We start from the raw sequence: 20,197 nt of genomic DNA on the forward strand, positions 1-20,197 counted from the left end.
GTGCACACTATATACAGTATTTTTGTTTGGTTTAACCGCCCTTCAGATTTTCACAAACATGAAAAAATTCATTGGTCTTAATGTATTTGCTTACAAGTTGTGAGATGCAATCTGACTTAATTTGAGTCATAAACTTATCCTTTTTTTGTAATTTTATATAAATCTTTTTTCCTTTTAATACAGATATTGATGAGTGTCAGAATCCTGGAATCTGCAGTCAGATATGTATTAATTTAAAAGGAGGGTACAAATGTGAATGTCTCAAAGGTTATCAAATGGATCCAGCTACTGGAGTATGCAAAGCTGTCGGCAAGTAACTTTCATATTTCTAATTACTAGGTAGATGTACTCATATGTGAAAGTTTTCAATAGTCTCAATGCCATCAAATGCCATTTATAATATGCAGTACTTTAAGGAGAGAATTGCTTTTGCATTTCAAGAGGTTCCCCCCCACCCCCAAATTGTTTGCTGCCTGATTTGTTCTAAAGTAAAGGATTTCTTGTAAACTCAACATGTAGCTTTTTTTTTTTTTTGTATTAATAGAGCTCGGGGTTTCAAAAATGAATCCCAAACCTTTAGCTTCCCAAATAGGTTTGCTTCAAAGCAGCAAAGTTTTCGATTTAATTTTTAGGAGGCATGCTTATAGCAATACCTATAAACTGAAAGTAATGCATTTTATCAGATTCCTTGGTATGGGGTTTTTAATATTTGCGGTGTTGGCACACATACAAAATTGCATAGGATGGTTAAATGACAGATCAGCAGTCCAATTATGACCCCTCCCACCTCTAAAACTGTCCTCAACCGTGTTGCAATCTTAAATGCATGTCCGTCAAGTAAGACTGCTGCCTGCCAAACTGTCATTTTCATACATTGTGTGCTGCCTTCCAGCATTGTACTCTTCACTTGTGGCATGCTCCTTCCACTCTGTGCCATCTTTATTACCCATCTGGAAATTAGTGTAGGCTGTGTTGTAATCGCTCAAATATGTGTATACATTTCAGGTTACTGTTAAAAGAAATGATCAACTTGTAAGAAGGGATGCTTCATGTGATTATGATTAATGAAATAGTGGCTGCATCTGAATCTGAACACCATGTTTTAAATGAGTCAAGTTTGAAAATCACATCAAATACTGTGTGCATTTCATATTTTATGGTTAATATTACTAAATAAATCGTGTAAATGAAGTGCCAGCTTACATATACTATGGTGAATAACAAATTGTAGCTTCTTAATGGATCTGTTCCATTTTCTGTGAGCTGTGCTACCTGACTTTCCCTGGAAAATCTCTGGAAGATAGATAGATAGAAGTTCATTTTATAGTGCCATCAGTTAGATATATCAAAAGTACTCGAACTACCTTTCTGTATAGAGTATTTGTAGGTTTAAGGTCTGTTATTATGGTACAGTGAAGATTTGACACTTTTTTTTTTTTTTTTTTTTTTTTTTTTTTTAAACTGAGGTTATGGGTTCAAATTTTGCTACTGGAACTAAATGACCATGAACAAATCGCTTTACCTCCTAATGCAATTGTATTTCACATATTTTAAATCACCTTGGATAGAAATAAAAACACTGCATTTTATAACTTGCATGCATTACAAAATAGACTCCTCTAGATGGTGCAATGCAGACTTGGATTTCAGCCCATTGTAAATGGTAGCCCAACTGGTGAGTGAAACCTTCTTACATTAAGTTTCTACATTTCCAAGGGACTGGGCTTTTGTTTTCTAATTGCAAAAGTTTTATCCAAGTGTACTCTTACAAACTGTATTGGGTAATCATTATGAATATTGCGCAGTCTGAATATATAATTAGATGTTTATGTACAGTATGTGGTTACCTTTTAAAGTCCACAAATGTGAATGTATGTGCAAAGTAGTGCTTGAAGTGGATATACATAAATGCTGGTAACCCATGTGATACACTAATGCATTAATGTGAAGTGTGAGGGGCACTATCAGTAGCTTTGATTGTAGTGCTTGAATTTCTAATGGAGAATTCGGACTGTCCTAACACTTAGTGCAATACTCCAGCACCAGTCTATTGAAGGTTTTGGTCCCTTTTACAGTTGCCATGACCCTGTCCAGTGGCTGGAAGAGTGAGTAGAATGGATAAACTTGACAAGAGCCACTATTCTAAAAGTTCCAATAATCAAAAGCAAAAAATTAAAGTACTCATCAATGCATAGAATTTTGTGGTGCGGTGCGTCGCTGTTCAAAGTAAACAGATGTGCATGTAAATTTCAGGTCAGCCTTTTCAAAGTCTTCGATAGGAATGTTGTGATTACAGTGGATTAGTTTGTGGTGGCCCTGTTAAATTTTAATCTGATCCTGTTGGTCCAGTGGCCTTCCTAGAATTTACATGTATCCGGGGCTATGTTGTATATAATGAACAAAGGGAAAAAGAGGCTGGGTACAATAGATCAGTAATTTAAGTCTCTGAAGCTCCATATGCTGCCTCTGCATTACTCCTACTTGGTCTTTGATTGGAGGGCACCACTTGTCACTCCTTTCTGCTTCTAGTGAAGCAATCCCCTAAAACACCATAGCCAGGTGCTGTGGCTGTGAGTAGTGTTTATAGCATAGTTAACCATAGATTTTTTATATATATAGTCTGACTTTTCTGAACTTCCCCTAATCATATGATTGTAAACCCAAACAATAGTGTCTTTTTACCTGTACTAGACAATGCTGCTTCAATTTATAATCCACCTTATTCGTTATTGCTGCTGTTTTGTCCCATCAATCACTTCTGTTCTTTTTCTTAACAGTATGTAAAGCCCAATTGGCACAGAGCATACAAGATTGCATAAGAAATGCAAATTAAAAAATGTTTTGACAAAAGTGTTGGCAGATTTAATTTTTCTACATCTCAAAATATGTCAAATGTATCAAATTAGCTTTGTGATGCTGGTGTATAAAGTTTCCTTTGTGGGATGGTGCATATCTTGATATCGATATCCTTTTTGTAGTGGTACATGGTGCCAAAGATGTGCTATCATGGCAGATAGCAGGGTTTTAACAATAAAATTCTGTGGTCATCTGTTAAGGAGGAATCTGTTATAACTACATGACATTTTAAGCATCATATAGTTCCAAGTTTCTTCTTTCCCTTGGCCCTTTCTGTTCGTATTTATCAACCCACTACAAGAAGCTAATCTCAAATTATATTCGGCTTTACTCAACATCATATTTAAAGTGTGTTTAATATATAATATAAATAAATAGCCTATGCACTAATCTGATACAAAACATTCATCCTGTACAGCAGTTAGATACAAGTATTCACTGATAACTTTACTGTGTTCAGAGAAACGTAGTTGTAAAACACAAGCTTTGCTGAAATGCACATAAACGCACATTAACACCCAGGACACTAGATGTTAAGCAGCAGTGCTACTAAAACCACAAGTTCCACATCTTTTAAAAACAATGTTTGTAGACTGAAATGTCGACAGTATTTCTTCTCCCAGGGTTCCATTCTTACCATAGTACTTGATGTGGCTTAAACAAATAGTCTTGGGCAAATGCCTAATTTTAAAAGGTGTCAAACTCTTGGGGATGGAACCTAAGTTTCAGAAAACCTAATTATACTATTGGTAGGCAGCAATCCGAGAATATAACAAATACTGTAGTTGCACCAGCAAGTCTGAAATGTTTATACAAAAAAAAAGCAAATACCACTGAATGTCACATGAGGTTGGGCGGCACAACATATAAGTTGTAATATAAACGAAGGTCTGTGGAGGTTGTGGTCTGTTTAGACCCCCAGTCTGAGTAGCTTTCAGTACATTAGATTCTGTGTTGACACTGTTGTACTTTAAAAAGGGCATACAGTAATCGATCTATCGCGGGGGTTGCGTTCCAGACCCCCTGCGAAAGGTGAAAATCCGCGAAGTAGAAACCATATGTTTATATGGTTATTTTTATATTGTCATGCTTGCGTCACAGATTTGCACAGAAACACAGGAGGTTGTAGAGAGACAGGAACTTTATTCAAACACTGCAAACAAACATTTGTCTCTTTTGGATAGATAATAATTAATCCCAAGGGGAAATTCACATACTCCAGCAGCACCTTACAGATACAAAAAACAATATTAAAGATTGTTTTTACCTGCATTATTATTAGACAATAACTTTATATAATGTTAGTTTACCCCACCCCCCCGGGTGGAATTGAACAGTCGCATAGTTTGGGGGAGGAACGATCTCCTCACTCTGTCAGTGGAGCAGGACAGTGACAGCAGTCTGTCGCTGAAGCTGCTCCTCTGTCTAGAGATGAAAATGTTGAGTGGATGCAGTTGATTTTCCATAATTGATAGGAGCCTGCTGAGCGCCCGTCGCTCTGCCACATATGTCAAACTGTCTGGTTCCATTCCAACAATAGAGCCTGCCTTCCTCACTAGTTTGTCCAGGCGTGAGGCGGCGTCTTAATGCTGCCTCCCCAGCACACCACCGCATAGAAGAGGGCGCTCGCCACAACCGTCTGATAGAACATCTGCAGCATCTTATTGCAGATGTTGGACGCCAGCCTTCTAAGGAAGTATAACCGGCTCTGTCCTTTCTTACACAGAGCATCAGTATTGGCAGTCCAGTCTAATTTATCATCCAGCAGCACTCCCAGGTATTTATAGGTCTGCACCATCTGCACACAGTCACCTCTGATAATCACGGGGTCCATGAGGGGTCTGGGCCTCCTAAAATCCGCCACCAGCTCCTTGGTTTTACTGGTGTTCAGGTGTAGGTGGTTTGAGTCACACCATTTAACAAAGTCATCGATTAGGTCCCTATACTCCTCCTCCTGACCACTCCTGATGCAGCCCACGATAGCAGTGTCATCAGCGAACTTTTGCATGTGGCAGAACTCAGTTGTGTTGGAAGTCTGATATATATAGGCTGAACAGGATCGGAGAAAGTACAGTCCCTTGTGGAGCTCCTGAGTTGCTGACCACAATGTCAGACGTGCAGTTCCCAAGACGCACATACTGAGGTCTGTCTTTAAGAGAGTCCACAATCCATGCCACCAGGTATGAATCTACTCCCATCTGTCAGCTTGTCCCTAAGGAGCAGAGGTTGGATGGTGCTGAAGGTGCTAGAGAAGTCTAGAAACATAATTCTTACAGCACCACTGCCTCTGTCCAAGTGAGAGAGGGATCGATGTAGCATATAGATGATGGCATCCTCCACTCCCACCTTCTCCTGATATGCAAACTGCAGAGGGTCGAGGGCGTGTTGAACCTGTGGCCTCAGGTGGTGAAGCAGCAGCCTCTCCATGGTCTTCATCACATGTGATGTCAAAGCAACAGACCGGAAGTCATTCAGCTCACTAGGACATGATACCTTTTGGGACTGGGGTGATGCAAGATGTTTTCCAAAGCCTCGGGACTCTCCCCTGTTCTAGGCTCAGGTTCAAGATGCGCTGTAGAGGACCCCCCAGCTCCGATGCACAGACCTTCAGCAGTCGTGGCGATACTCCATCTGGACCCGCTGCTTTGCTGGCACGAAGTCTTCTCCGCTCTCTGCTCACTTGCGCTGTTGTAATTATGGGTGGGGATGTCTCTATGCTGCTATCAGCAGAAGGATGTGTGGAGGGTGCAATACTCCGAGATGAGAGTGGGTTAGGGTGGTCAAACTTGTTAAAGAAGTTTTTCATTTGGTTTGCTATCTTCACGTCTCTCTCGATGGTGGTACCCCGCTTCGAGCTGCATCCAGTGATGATCTTCATCCCATCCCACACTTCCTTCATGCTGTTATTCTGCAACTTCTGCTCCAGCTTTCTCCTGTACTGCTCCTTTGCCACCCTGAGCTGGACTCGGAGTCCTTCTGCACACGCTTGAGCTTATGCTGATCACGGTCTTCAAAAGCCCTTTTCTTCTGGTTCAAAAGGCCCTTGATGTCACTTGTAATCCATGGCTTGTTGGTCTTACTGGAACTACAATGTCCATACAGAAGTTGATGTAGTCAGTAGTGCAGTAAACAACTTCCTCAATGTTCTCACTATGTGATCCCTGCAGGATATCCCAGTCTGTTGTTCCAAAACATTCTCTCAGAGCATTCTCCGCCTCCGGGGTCCACTTCCTGAATGATCGTGTGGTTGCAGGTAGGACCCTCACTTTTGGTTTGTAGTGAGGCTGAAGCAGAACCAAGTTATAATCTACTTTCCCAAGCGCAGGCAGTGGGGTGGCGCTGTATGCGTCTAACGTTTGCATACAGTAAATCAATAGTCTTATTTCCCCGGGTGTTACAGTCCACATACTGGGAGAAGGCAGGTAATGTTTTGTCCAGCGTCACATGGTTAAAGTCTCCAGCGATTAGCACAAGCGCCTGAGGGTGCTGCGTTTTATAACTTAGCAATAGCAGAATGGATGATGTCACTCGCTATCTCCACGTCCGCCCGAGGAGGGATGTAAACAATAACAACAATGATGTGTCCAAACTCCCTGGGCAAGTAATAGGGACGCAAACTTACGGCCAACAGTTCAATGGCCCTGCAGCAAGTGGAGACTTTAATGTTAACATGTCCAGAGTTACATCACCGTGCATTAACATAGAGAATGAGTCCTCCTCCTTTTGTGCTCCTCCTTTTTCAAAAGTTTAAACTGTGCTCCATGATAAGATGGAGATGACCGTTCCATCTCACAATTAAAAGAATGCAAACATATCTTCCTCTCTTCAAAGGAGTGCGCGTCGGGAGCAGACAATGTCAGAGAGAGAGAGAGAAAAAAGCAATCAATCAAAAATCAATAGGGCTGTTTGGCTTTTAAGTATGTGAAGCACCGCCGGACAAAGCAGCTGCAAGGATGTACAATGTAAAGGTAGTCTTTCAGCATTTAGAGGAGCGTCCGTATCCTCTGCTCATACTCCCTCCGTCAGGAGCAGAGAGTGAGAGAGACAGAGAAAAACAATCAAAAATCAATACGTGCTGTTTGATCTTTTAAGTATGCGAAGCACAGTGCGGGAAGTGTATCGCTTGACAAAGCAGCCATATGTAAGCCCAGCAAGGAAGAGAGCAATGTGAAGGTAGTCTTTCAGCGTTTTTTGAGGAGCGGCCGTATTCTCCAGGGGTGCGAACAGCCCCCGTGCTCACAATATATTTGAGGAGTTTTATTTAATACGTAATACACGCTCTGGTTGGGTAGCTTCTTAGCCATCTGCCAATAGCGTCCCTTGTATGAAATCAACTGGGCAAACCAACTGAGGAAGCATGTACCAGAAATTAAAAGACCCATTGTCCGCAGAAATCCGCGAGCCAGCAAAAAATCCGCGGTATATATTTAAATATGCTTAAATATAAAATCCGCGATAGAGTGAAGCCGTGAAAGTCGAAGCGCGATAAAGCGAGGGATTACTGTACAGCTTTATGAAGACCGCCTGGGTCACTAAGCAGCAAAAAGGTCTCCTGAATGAAAAGAGCAGTCAAATGTGATTTTAAGGCTCAAGTGTATAGAAAAATGTTTTTTGTCTTCCCTTACCACAACCCTTAATGCATAAACTTGCTGCATGTATTTTTACTCTTGCCACTTCAACCAGCATGGCCAGTGCTGAATCCACCTATGACCATCTGTATTGGTTATGCATAATGAATGAGCAAGTGACAAGATTTACATGTAAGAAAACCCAAAGGACAAGATGGAGCCAGTCCTGGAGTAGTTAAAGCCTGTGTTGATCAACTTTGTGGTATTCTGTAACTAAAATATCAAAGTGCTACTGCTATGAACCTGCCGAATCATTTTATTTTCCAAAGGCGGCAGGAACCGAATGACGACAGACCAGTGACATGTACTGTACATGCCACATCTTAAAGACCTTTGAGAAGTTGGTCCAGGATTAAGTCCTCTTGTGAAAGACCTCTTGCACTCAGTATAGTTTAGCCATCAAGCAGAAGATTTATCTTCCATCATCTGCTTGTCAAGGCCCCACAAGTATCTGGATGAAACTTGCAACACTTTTTTTTTTTTTTTTTTTTTTTTTTTTTTTTTCTTTCATCTGTGCCTTCAATATCATTAAGCCAGTTAAGAGCAAGTGGAGAAATGCAGGTGTAGTCCTGGTGTATGGTGTCCTGAATGAACCATCTGTTAGGCAGATTGTGCTTTGTGAAGCTGAAAGACTGAGAGTGAGCAATACTGGGACAGCACAATGAAAAGTACCATCTCCTTTTCTTTTCATCCTGTACTCCTCAGATTTTAAACCTATATTAAGTGATGTCACTTGCCGAAATACACAGTGCAGAATCACCCAAGTGTCAGCAAGAGAGTGTGACAGTGCAGGTCAGCTCCTTGCTCCCTCTGTCATTTTGAGCCTCTTGAGCTTGACACCATTGGTAGTTATGAGATCAAACACCAAGCAAGGGGATGGTGAAAAGTGCAAGTGCTTTTAAGTGTTTAAAAGGTGCAGTGCTCTAAAAATGTCAATCTATACAGTGCACGCTGGAGATAAAAATGCAAATAAATCCATAACAGCAATGAGGTTAAAAGCTGGATACAGCTATGGAGAGAAAGCGAGCCTCAATGTTTCCCTTTAAAAACATGGCATCTCCTCCATTTATCCCATTTGGACCTTGCAGTGTAAGGAGATGCCTTTGACAGGACTGTCAACTTTAACTGGGCTCCATTCCCTGCTACCCTTCCTACAGCATCTGCAGGGGCATCCTCACAAGCTCCAAGTCTCTCCCTCTGCTCGCCTTTGGTCCTTGAGGGGAGACTCCGTCACTCATGCCTCTCCTTCCCAAGAAAGTGCTCAGTAGGAGCGCCCCTATCACCACCTCCAGTTTCCATGGCCCTGAGGCTCACTCCCAACCACATGCCTCACTTGATGACCTCGGATGCTCTTTCTCTCTCTGCCTCTTTTCCATTTCCTTTTCATCCTTCCCATTCATGAACACTGACCTCCAATCTGCTTTTTTTGTTTTTCCTGCACTTGTGCTTCCCTTTTTAAAGTGGGGACATAGCATAGCTGAGGCATTCAGCAGCTCCTGGCATGAATTACGGGCAATCCTACACCAGTGCACAAAATTCTTCACATTTTTATATAGCGCTTTTCTCACTACTCAAAACACTCTGCAATTGCAGGTTAAGGGCCTTGCTCAAGGGCCCAACAGAGCAGAGTCCCTATTGGCATTTACGGGTTTCGAACCAGCAACCTTCTGATTGCAAGTGCGGATACTTAGCCTCCGAGCCACCACTCCAGCTGTCCGCTCCCGCATAGCTCTTGGGAACTGCTTTCGCCATGCTATGACACCCCAAACAAAAGCCTAATATTAATGGGAGTATTGTGACGCCAATCGGCTGCAAACGCAGGGGGATGAGACCTAGTGTAGGAGTCGGGAGACTATGGTTTTGTCTTGGACAAATTGCAGACATTGGTCTTTGTATCAGTAAACACAGATCTAGATATTGACTTCAGTAATTGGACACAGGATAGTGGTTATTCAAGTAGTGAATGTGGAAGTGCTGAACTACAGCAAATACCTTAAATATCCACATTAATGACAGGTTTGACTGATCTTCAAACACTGAGGTATTAGAGGTCAGAACAGACTCGGCTTATGAATGCTGCTTTCCTTCAATGTTGATTGTGACCTCATTTACATAATTTCCAATTCTTGCTGATGTGGCATATAGGCTTGGACAGATTTGTGGAAGGTAACATTTTAATGTAATGTTATACACGAAGAAATAAGTGGGATTGGAATACGCAATGGGAGGTATGAAATTGAAATAGTTGCATCTTATGAGAATAACTTAGAAGTCCTAGTGGATTCATAACTATCGGCTTTCAGAATGTTGTTGTATAGCACAATGTGTGGAGTACAAGTCAAAAACTTATGCTTAAGCTTAATATACCACTGGTCAGACCACTTCTCGAATACAGTGTACGGTATTGATCTCGAGTTGACAGATATGACCAGTACTACAAAAGTCCAGCGAAGAGTAAATAGGTTGCTTTTTTAATCTTACCTATAATTCACCCCCTGCAGTCCCAAAGTCAGACTTTTCCATTTTAAGTGAAAGGAATGACATGATTAAAATTTTTTTTTGGTGGTTTTATTTCAAATATGAAATGCAAGAAATAAGTACTTTTTCATACCACCTTCTTCCTGTGCTAGGTTGCAGTGGTGGGGACAATGCCTTTGACAATCCTGGATATGTCGCCTCAGAGCTAGTCACATACACCCTCGCAATCGCCTAAACTAGTGTTTATTAGCCAGTTTTGTGTCTTGGGCAATTCCTTCTCCTGGCTGCTCTTAAAGATTTCATTTCTGCTTTGGGTGCAGGGGATGAGTAGAAACAGGATAATTTTGCACTGTGGAGTAAACACCTTCGACTGGGGAGAGTGAATAGAGTAGTAAATACTGAATAGTACTATGAACAAGTCGCAACTCTCCATTGTCCCATCACCCCACCATTGTGCTCAACTGTGCAACATTATATGACAGATGTGAGGTTCCTCAACCCTAATCAAATAACTTCCAAGACTGAAGGTAAAGCTAAACAGTACAGTAATCCCTTCTCCATCGCGGGGGTTGCGTTCCAGAGCCACCTGCGAAATAAGAAAATCCGCGAAGTAGAAACCATATGTTTATATGGTTATTTTTATATTGTCATGCTTGGGTCACAGATTTGCGCAGAAACACAGGAGGTTGTAGAGACGCAGGAACGTTATTCAAACACTGCAAACAAACATTTGTCTCTCTTTCAAAAGTTTAAACTGTGCTCCATGACAAGACAGAGATGACAGTTCCGTCTCACAATTAAAAGAATGCAAACATATCTTCCTCATCAAAGGAGTGCACGTCAGGAGCACAGAATGTCACATAGAGCAAACAAATCAATAGGGCTGTTTGGCTTTTAAAGTATGCGAAGCACCGCGGCACAAAGCTGTTGAAAGCAGCAGCTCACACCCCCTCCGTCAGGAGCAGGGAGAGAGAAAGAGAGAGACAGTGACAGTTTGTTTTTTAGTCAAAAATCAATACGTGCCCTTCGAGCTTTCAAGTATGCGAAGCACCTTGCAGCATGTCGTTTCAGGAAGCAGCTGCACAAAAGATAGCAACGTGAAGATAATCTTTCAGCATTTTTAGACTAGCGTCCGTATCGTCTAGGTATGCGAACAGCCCCCCTGCTCACACCCCCTACGTCAGGATCACAGATAGTCAGCGCAAGAGAGAGAGAAAAGTAAGTTGGGTAGCTTCTCAGCCATCTGCCAATAGCGTCCCTTGTATGAAATCAACTGGGCAAACCAACTGAGGAAGCATGTACCAGAAATTAAAAGATCCATTGTCCGCAGAAATCTGCGAACCAGCAAAAAATCTGCGATATACATTTAAATATGCTTACATATAAAATCCGCGATGGAGTGAAGCCGCGAAAGGCGAAGCGCGATATAGCGAGGGATCACTGTACACCCCCAAAATTTGCAGGGGTTATGTTTGTAGAGCATGCATGAATTGTGAAACCGTGGATTTTGGATGTGGTTTTACAAAAAAAAAAAAAAAAATCCTATTTTTATAGTTTAAACCCTAAATATTCCTCCAAAATACTTTTAATTTCAAACTCTGCTTAATACATTAACTAAAATACAGTACTGTACAGATGTCACCTGCAGTGCTAGAATGCAAAATACCGGCAACCACTATGTACTGTAATTCATGCAAATGCGTTTTCATTGCCAGAAGCCTTGGAAGGTGCAGGGCGTTTCGACAGCATCTTGGGGTTTTAACCCTTAAACTGCCACATACTTGGGGGTTAATGCATCCCTGGACACCAAATACCTTTTTGCTACACTTAACTGTCACAATTCGCAAAGAAAAAGTGAAATTTTAATGGAACATTTTTTTTCATGCAAAGAGCATCACAAGTACTATAACACTGATCATTTTACACACTAACGAACTGTAAAAACTATTAATATATTGGGGGAAAAAAAAAATACTGGAACAATATGTACAATGTGCAACTGATGCCATGGATGAAATTGAGTAAATCACTCGGCCCACTACGCTTCAATTGGCTGCACGCAAGCACACAGAGGTAAGTGCTGATGCTTGCAGGCTGGTCTAGTGCAGTGGCTCAATCCCAGGGACAGTGAGGCTGCAGGGTGTCACGCTTGGGTCACAGAATTGCACCGAAACAGACTGTAGAAGCTTTATTCAAACACTTCAAACATGTCTTTCTGAAGTAAGGCGAGCTCAGTATGCAGTTATCTATTTAAAGAATAGACAATCATCATAGGGGAGCACAATGGGAGCAGGACCCCCAAAAGGAGCAGAGGCTATCTGGGGGAGGAGAGAAACAAAGCAATCGGTCAAAAATGACGTGGTGGTGTTCAGGCTTTTAAGTAAGCGTAGCGCGATAAGCATATGGCTGGAGTTATACTTCACGTGACGCATGCTACAGCGGACGCTCCTGCTACGCAAGCGTTGAAGCATTTATACTTGCGTGCGTACTTTACATCTGGAGGAATCTGCCAGGTGGCAGTGTGAGATCACGGTGAAAGCCTGTTCGGCTTCTCTGTGTTGTGAATTGGCTAGAACACCCATTAAATTCCAATGACACCTTACTGCAATATCTCTGAAAAGGATGTTTATTGATTAAATCCAGGGATGTGTCCATTCCAGCAAGCATTGGGCATAAGTGAGAAACAATCCCTGGACTATGCCTCGGCTCATCGCAAAGTGAATACAAGCGCACACATACACTAGCATCATTTTAGCGGCACTAAATCTGCATATCTTTGGAAGGAAACTGGAGCACACTGAGGAAACCCAGCAGGAAAAAGTGTAAACTTCAGGCAGGGAATATCGGCGACGTGACTCCCTGCAAGACAGTAGCGCTAATGCTCCGCCAATGTGTCACCCCATGTGGTACTGGTACTGCAACTCGCGCACACGTCGTGTTAATTTTTGAAGACCTGCTCAGAGGACACATCAAATGAACGCTCTGAACGCGTGGCGGCCATGATGCGTGTTCTGAGCGTGAAGTATAAATGAGCCCTATCACGTGACAGAGCAGCCGCAAGTAAGAGACTACCTTAACATTGCTCCATCAGTGTTTGAGGGGTCTTTTGAGGAGCGTCCATGTCTTCTAGGGACGCTCAGCCCCCCTGCTCACAAGAGGCTGGAAATGGTCATGAGCTGGCTGCTCAATGAATGTACAGCACTGACTGATTAGCTCCTGCATGCTCGCAAATGGCATTGGGAAATGACTATAGCCAGCTGTGGAAGAGGAACAAAACTGAAAACCTAACAATCAGCTGGAGATGCATCAGTCAAGTAGCAGCAAGGAGAAATGAGTAACGTTGTAGCGGTCCGGTGCTGCTAAGATTTACACCGTCGAAGATGGCTATTTTTATGGTTAAGATTACAGGGACACACCAAGCCTTGGCCCAACCTACACGCAGACAAAAACCAAGCAAACCAGTAATCGCAGCAAATAATGTAATGAAATAAATGAAAACGATACCACCCGTTCCCCTTACGGCGATTACACATTAAATACAACAAAGCACAAACATATCGCACAGAAAATCGTGAAAAACGGCAACAGATGAAATGTAATGATGAAAATAATCCAGAGATCTGCACGTTGAATGGGAATATAAAGATAGTCCTACCGCTAGTTTCTGAAATGGTGAAGATGGGTGGACGGGTTCAGGAGCACTCCTTTCTTTGCAGGATGGCCATGAATCCACTTAGTCCTCATGTACACGGGCAGATGGCATACAATCCAGACTCCAACCACGAAACGATCCAGGACAAAACGAATAAGTACAGGTAACCCAACAGAAGGCAAATGGACAGGAACTTGACACAAATTACAAAAACTTTTTTTTGCTTTTGGTTACCGTCCCCCATTTTAAAAGCCATCCTTTGACCCCAACAGCCCCAGCACCCTCAGCAGAAAACCAATCAGCCACTACACGGACTGCTGGGAGTTGCAGTTTCAAATTCTATTGGCTACTTTCACCATCCCAAGCTGCGTTTTCCTCTACAGTTGCTTCCTGTTCTCTCTACAGTACAGTATTTCCACGAAAAAAGCCACAAATTGCAGAGGATATTTGCAATTTCCGCTAACAATTTATTAGACTAGGGGGCTTCGCTTGCCAACCCCCGTGTTTTCCAGATAAAAACTTAAGATTTTTTTTTCTTCTTTGAATTGTTGCGATTTCATTAGTTTTTCAGAACTTCTTTAAAAATGATATTTGGAATCTTTAGAGTTCCAACATGCTGAATCTTTTAAATGAGGTCCATGAGACATGTGTTTAATGACTTTGTACCATAATTTAGGGTAGGTTTCTCGGTTTGGAATTTCAGCAGACAAAATGATCTACATCATCAAGTTTAATTTTTTTTGCTAAGTAACCAATAAATGCATGTGAGGTAAACCCCGTTTTTGAAATTCTGACTTAAACTTGAAAGCCTTACAATATTTACATACATCAGACATATCACCTATGTCCATATATTCAATCTCTATTCGCCTTTTCGTTATTTCTCAGAGTAATTTTTGTTTTGACTTCCACTGTTTTCATTATCTGTAACCTGCTCTGCATATTTAACCCCCTTGTTTTTTAACCTCTTTGACGTTTTTCTACACTTATTTGTGACCTTGCTTTGTCCTTTTTTTTTTTTTTTTTTTTTTTTTTTTTTTTTTTCTTTTTTCTCCCCCCCCCCAATTACACCTGGTCCGTCATGATTATTTTCCTTTTTCTAGTAATTTCCTATTGTTTGTGCTAATGCAATCTTTACTACGTCTTTTTTTTTTAAACTTTGAGCTAGACGCAGAGGTTGCTACAGTATCAAAGATTAAGTAAAACTTTTTGAGAGACTTTACTATCAAGAAAAAAAATGCCGACTTCGTAACACCAAACACAACCTTCTAGCACCTCTCCAACCCCTTCTCCTGTCCCAGCCCCCCCCCCCCCCCTTTACTGCATCAATCAATACCCTACTGTCAGTCTTCCGTGCTGTACTCTGCTCTCCTTCAATCGAACCTAACAGTCACTCAAAATAAAAAAAAAAAAAAAAAAAAAAGGTTCAACCTGCCTGGGATGCTACAATACTTACAAATTTTCATGCTTTCATATTCTTTACCTTTCTCCATGTGTATCGTGCCATTTTTTTTGACCCTTTCGAATTCCACTGCTTGCATAATCTCTAACCTGCTCTGCATGTGTATAGCGCCAACGTTTTTGAACGTCTATGAAGTTTTACTTCTGAGCCCGATTGGATGTGCTTTTTTCAATTCCACTTGTTTCGGGCTGATTAGTAATTATTTTCTGAATTTGCACTTTGATTATTCTTTCCTTTTGCATTTTTTTTTTTCTCCAACGCTTTTGAGTCTCTTCTCCGCGCTGCTCTTCTTCGCTTAGTTGACGTTTTTATCTCATAACATACTGTCCTTGTACGCTTTATATGCACTGAGAGCCCTGGATCTGTGTGTGCTCAAAGCCTTGACATGACTGAGTGTTTTGCTGCCCATGGTCTTATTTGATATTGGTTGTAAGTAGGTTGTGTCTTGCAAGAATCTCATATTCTGCGTCCCTGAGAGACGGTCCTGGGTCAATCTCTTGGCACAAAGTCTCATGTTTAAGGTTTTTTTTTTTTTTTTTTTTATAATAGGTTCTAAGGAAAAATCAGTGAATGACTGAGGCCGCGAATACTGAACCGCGACTTTGCGGGGGTCTAATGTACTCTCCAGTAATGTAAGAAATTTTGCAAATACTTAAGTTGAAATTGAAAGAGCACTGATTGGAATAATAGCATAGGGAGAATGTTCAGCAGATAGAATCTGGGTATGGTCATTAAACCCACGATGTGTGGCTTATAACTGAAGTGTTCTAGTGTGCAGAAAAACTTGCAAAAAGTGTAGCGTAGTCCTCCTTTAAACATGCCACTCTTAATGAAGTTAAAACTGATCAAAAACTGACTCAAGCTTTGTTCATGATGGTGTGTAAAGATTAGCTGTCCCAAAGGCAATTGTGACATGGTAGAAGTAACTAATCCTTGCTGTACATCATTGGAAATGGTTAAAACTCCACCATCAAATGGAAATAAGCATTTCACTGTATTTGGCTTGACGATTGAAAACTTTGATAAAAGCTGGTTCCCTCTGCCGTGATGTGCTGCTCGCCTTTTATTATACATTTGCAAATTGCATGCTTTAATAATAACGTACACTACCAACTTTGAAATATGGTAGTGTCCCATTGACTGTTCCATTGACTTGTGCATAAGTTAAACCTGAAGTTTTGTTTTTTTAATATATATATATATATATATATATATATATATAATATAATCATCTCTTACTAACAACTTCTGGTGACTTCAACTAGCTAAACAGTAACACTGTGGGCAGAGGTTTGTACATCATTCTTCAAGACAACCCATGTAAAGTCTAGATATAGTGTCCCTCTAAAATTTAACCAAAGCGTGTTTGACTTTTGTGTGGATTTTATTATACATCCCTTCCCTAACCCTTACAGTGTACCTTTTATTACTGTGATGAATGGCCTTTGGTAAGTTGTCATGCTCTTACAAGTTTTGTCTCATTAATATTGAACAGTTCAGCATTTTTCTTTGTAGAAACTGATATCCTGATTTCTCTTTGCAGTAGATTGCAGATGTTAGACCAACCTCTGCTCAAACGACATAGTGTTAAGTTTGCAGTGACACTCTGGACTGAAGTTTTTGGTTATTGAATTAGAACCCCTGCATTAGCAGCTTAATTTTTAATTATCCAGTTTTTTTTTTTGTCCTGTTCATATAAATAGTAGTCCATGCAGGGCCAGCTCTACCGGTAGTAGGGTGGCATTTTATATATCGGATATTGGCAGTGACTCTTTGGTCACCTTTTTCAGTTTGGTCTGGAGCAGCAAAAAGAGCTGGCTTGGAGTCAATATAAGTATATAGTATGGCTTTTTATCTCGCCCAGTATTTTTGATATTTGAATTTGAAAATGGCATGAGGAAATTTTCTTGGGGGGGGGGGGGGGGGGGAGGGAGAGAGAAGAAATACTGAATACCTTTCAGTGAAATAAAACGACCCATAACATCTAAATATTACTGTGTATACTACTGCAGTTTTCTACCGTGTTTCCCCGGAAATAAGACCTATTCTGAAAATAAGCCCTAGGATGATTTTCAGGCTGCTCTGTAATAAGCCCTAGTCAAGATCGTCCGCTGAAAAGTAAGGCGCCTAAGGCCAGGTTTATACTTCACGTGATGCGATGGGTGTGCCTCAAACATCCATTGAGGACACCTTGCCACAATATCTCTTAAAAGGATATTTAATGATCCATCAATTTGGGGATGCACACATTCCAACAGCATCGGCGTAAGACAGACAAACCAAATTCCTTGACAGGGCAACAGCTCATTGCAGGTTGAACACGAGCACACACATAAACTAACCTCATTGTAGCTTCTCCAAACCTTCATGTCTTTGGATGGAAAACTGAGCACACTGCGGAAACCCACCAGGAAAACGTGCCAACTCCAGGCAGAGATCACAAGGGACACGACTTCCTGCAAGACAGCAGCGCTACCACTCTGCCACCATGCCTCCTCCATATGTGTAACTATTAACCATATTCATTATATAATACAATTTTTGTATAGCCCAAAATCACACAAGAAGTGCCGCAATGGGCTTTAACAGGTCCTGCCTCTTGACAGCCCACCAGCCAATTAAGACTTCCTGCTCAGTTACAGGATTAAAATGACCAAAATGCTGAATGCAATGAGACCGGGTCTGCTAAGCTAGTATGTGGTTTGTACTGTGATGCTGAGATCTGGGATCTTATTTTTTAATTTTCTCATTGAAGAAGTTCATAAAGTCAGTGCAAAATACCAACAGATATTAGCAGTACAATTGATCTGAATTTCCATTTGTTCATTTAGCCACTATTTAAATGAACAATATCTAAAATGTAACATTTTAATAAATTTCATCATGAAAGTGATATAAAGTATAAATCTAAGAATTCTCAATGTGCAGAGAGCTGGAATATCGTAAATTTTAATGTGTTCTGTGTGGCAATCTATTGCTGTTTGCCACTGCTGTTGGGTCAGGAGGAAGCTCCAGAAGTATGTAGCGGTTAACAACTGGGTCGGTTTTAAGATGAAATTTGCCGGTCTACTTTAATGATAAAGTAAACTACGAGGTTAAAGTGGATATTTTGAGTTTAAAGCTGAAATTTCCACTTTAATCACAAAATAGACATTTTTTTTTTTCTCCTGTGGCTCAAATACACCACTGTACATTCTGATGGTATTGTGAAGGTGCAAAAAAAAAAAAATGGCACAGAAGATGGTATGTGAGACTTTTAAAATACATTTACTTTTGTGTGATATGTGACGCTTGAATAAAAAAGCAACATTAATATGTTGTATGTCGGCATTTTGCTTCATATTGAACCATTCATCAAACATTTAAGTAAGCCCATCAATCCTGTAGGATCCACATAGCGGCTGGAGTAGCAAGAAATTCAGGGTTTGAATGTGGAGATTTATGAAATTCCAGAAGATGACAGAACTGTACTTGGAAAAATGTATATTGTTGAATATGAATAAATGAGATCCCCTGAAAATAAACCCTAGTGCTTCTTTTGGATCAAAAATTTAATATAAGACCCGGTCTTATTTTTGGGGAAACACTGTCGTATGTTTTGGCTTGCGGTGTATTCTACTAGATTTTTGTTTGAACTTGGAAGAAAACAATTGACAATATTTTGACTTTTAGTACAAAGGCTTCAGTTTACTAGAGTTTTATTATGCTTTTGAAGTTATGAAAAGTAATTGTTTAAAGGGTGGTTATTCAAGTAATCAGCCCTTGACACCCATACTGAAAAATGGTTAGCTTTAAATCCTCAATTTGATCCTTATGGACTGTGAACAAGGCTTGTATCTGTTGTAGGCAGAGATGATATGCATTGGAAATGTACTGGTGTTCACTGTAAAAGTGTTGTTCAGATTTTGTATCTACCCAACAATATGGCTTACATTTTATTTTCATTCTTTACTTAGGAAAAGAAGCTTGTTTAATTTTCACCAACAGAAGGGACATAAGGAAAATTGGATTGGAGAGAGGAGAATACACCCAGATAGTGGATAATTTGAGAAATGCTATTGCAGTGGATGTTGACTACTCTTTTCAGAAGATATTTTGGGCTGATCTTGGACATAAAGCAATATTTAGGTAACCAGTGGTTTTTCCTTGAACACTTTGTATTTTTGCAAACAGTAAAGTTTGAAATACTTTAAATGTATTCTGAACAAATGCCTTTTCAGTAAACTTGTTAGTTTTGCCTATTGCATTTGTAGTGAGACTCTGATGTTCTTTACATCTTCATAGAGGTTTAAAAACATAATTTGCAAAATTTGCTTGTTTTCAGGCTAATTTTAATATAAAATAAGTCTTCTGGTTCACAATGTGTTAAGGCTGCTATTTAGATTTCTTGTAATTACAGTTCAACAGTTGAAACCTGAATTTTCGGAACAGAATAAAGCATATGAAGAGGGTTTGTACAAGGATTTTCTTTTTTTTTTGAGCTTCCTCCGTTGCATTCTCACTACTTATGCTTCCTTCTGTTTCCTCAGATTAATGTATGCAGCCTATTAAAGTTAGATGAGTGTTATGGTGTATTCTTTTTAATATGTTGTCTTTTTTGCCTTCCATATTTGGCAAAATTGATCCCCACCAAAGTAAGTTTTTAGACCTTGCATTTTAGAATGATTTTTATTATCCCCAATAGTGTATGAAGACTTGGAAACAAAACGTAATCAATGTTACATAGATTAAAGATCTTTTTAACTTATTTGTAATGGCTACCCCCTATGACTGAATGTTATGTGCAGATCTTCTCTGAACTGTTTTTTGTTTGGCTTGCAAGTCAACTGAAAAAAAACCACACTTTTATCCAGATTAATTTGAAATCTGAAAATCATAATCTTAAAATGGTCAATGATTATTTTGTGTCCTGAATGAACAATGCCCAACCCAAACAGTTTTTGGTTCCATTCTTTAATTTCCTGGATAAGTGTAGGTACAGACAAATGGTCAGTGGTTTGATAGAAATTAAGAGCATTGAATCATGGAGGACCGCATGTTATATTGTACCAAGGCTTTTGGGGCTTAAGAGATTCCAAATGTGCAATGTCTAGATGTTACGTGACTTATACACCTGGAAGC

At 40.4% G+C, this 20,197-nt stretch overlaps 1 protein-coding gene across 2 annotated transcripts in view; it reads left to right on the plus strand.

The window, feature by feature from the left end:
• The window catches only part of vldlr (very low density lipoprotein receptor), a 308,802-nt gene that overhangs the window by 134,877 nt on the left and 153,728 nt on the right, over positions 1-20,197 (plus strand). For both annotated transcript variants that reach the window (XM_051927741.1, XM_051927740.1), the window contains exons 9-10: positions 184-309; positions 19,033-19,204. In XM_051927741.1, coding sequence (XP_051783701.1) covers positions 184-309; positions 19,033-19,204 — 298 coding nt within the window. The remainder of the gene's footprint in view (positions 1-183; positions 310-19,032; positions 19,205-20,197) is intronic.

Source organism: Erpetoichthys calabaricus, chromosome 5 (genome assembly GCF_900747795.2).
Source record: "Erpetoichthys calabaricus chromosome 5, fErpCal1.3, whole genome shotgun sequence".
Lineage (NCBI taxonomy): Eukaryota > Metazoa > Chordata > Cladistia > Polypteriformes > Polypteridae > Erpetoichthys > Erpetoichthys calabaricus.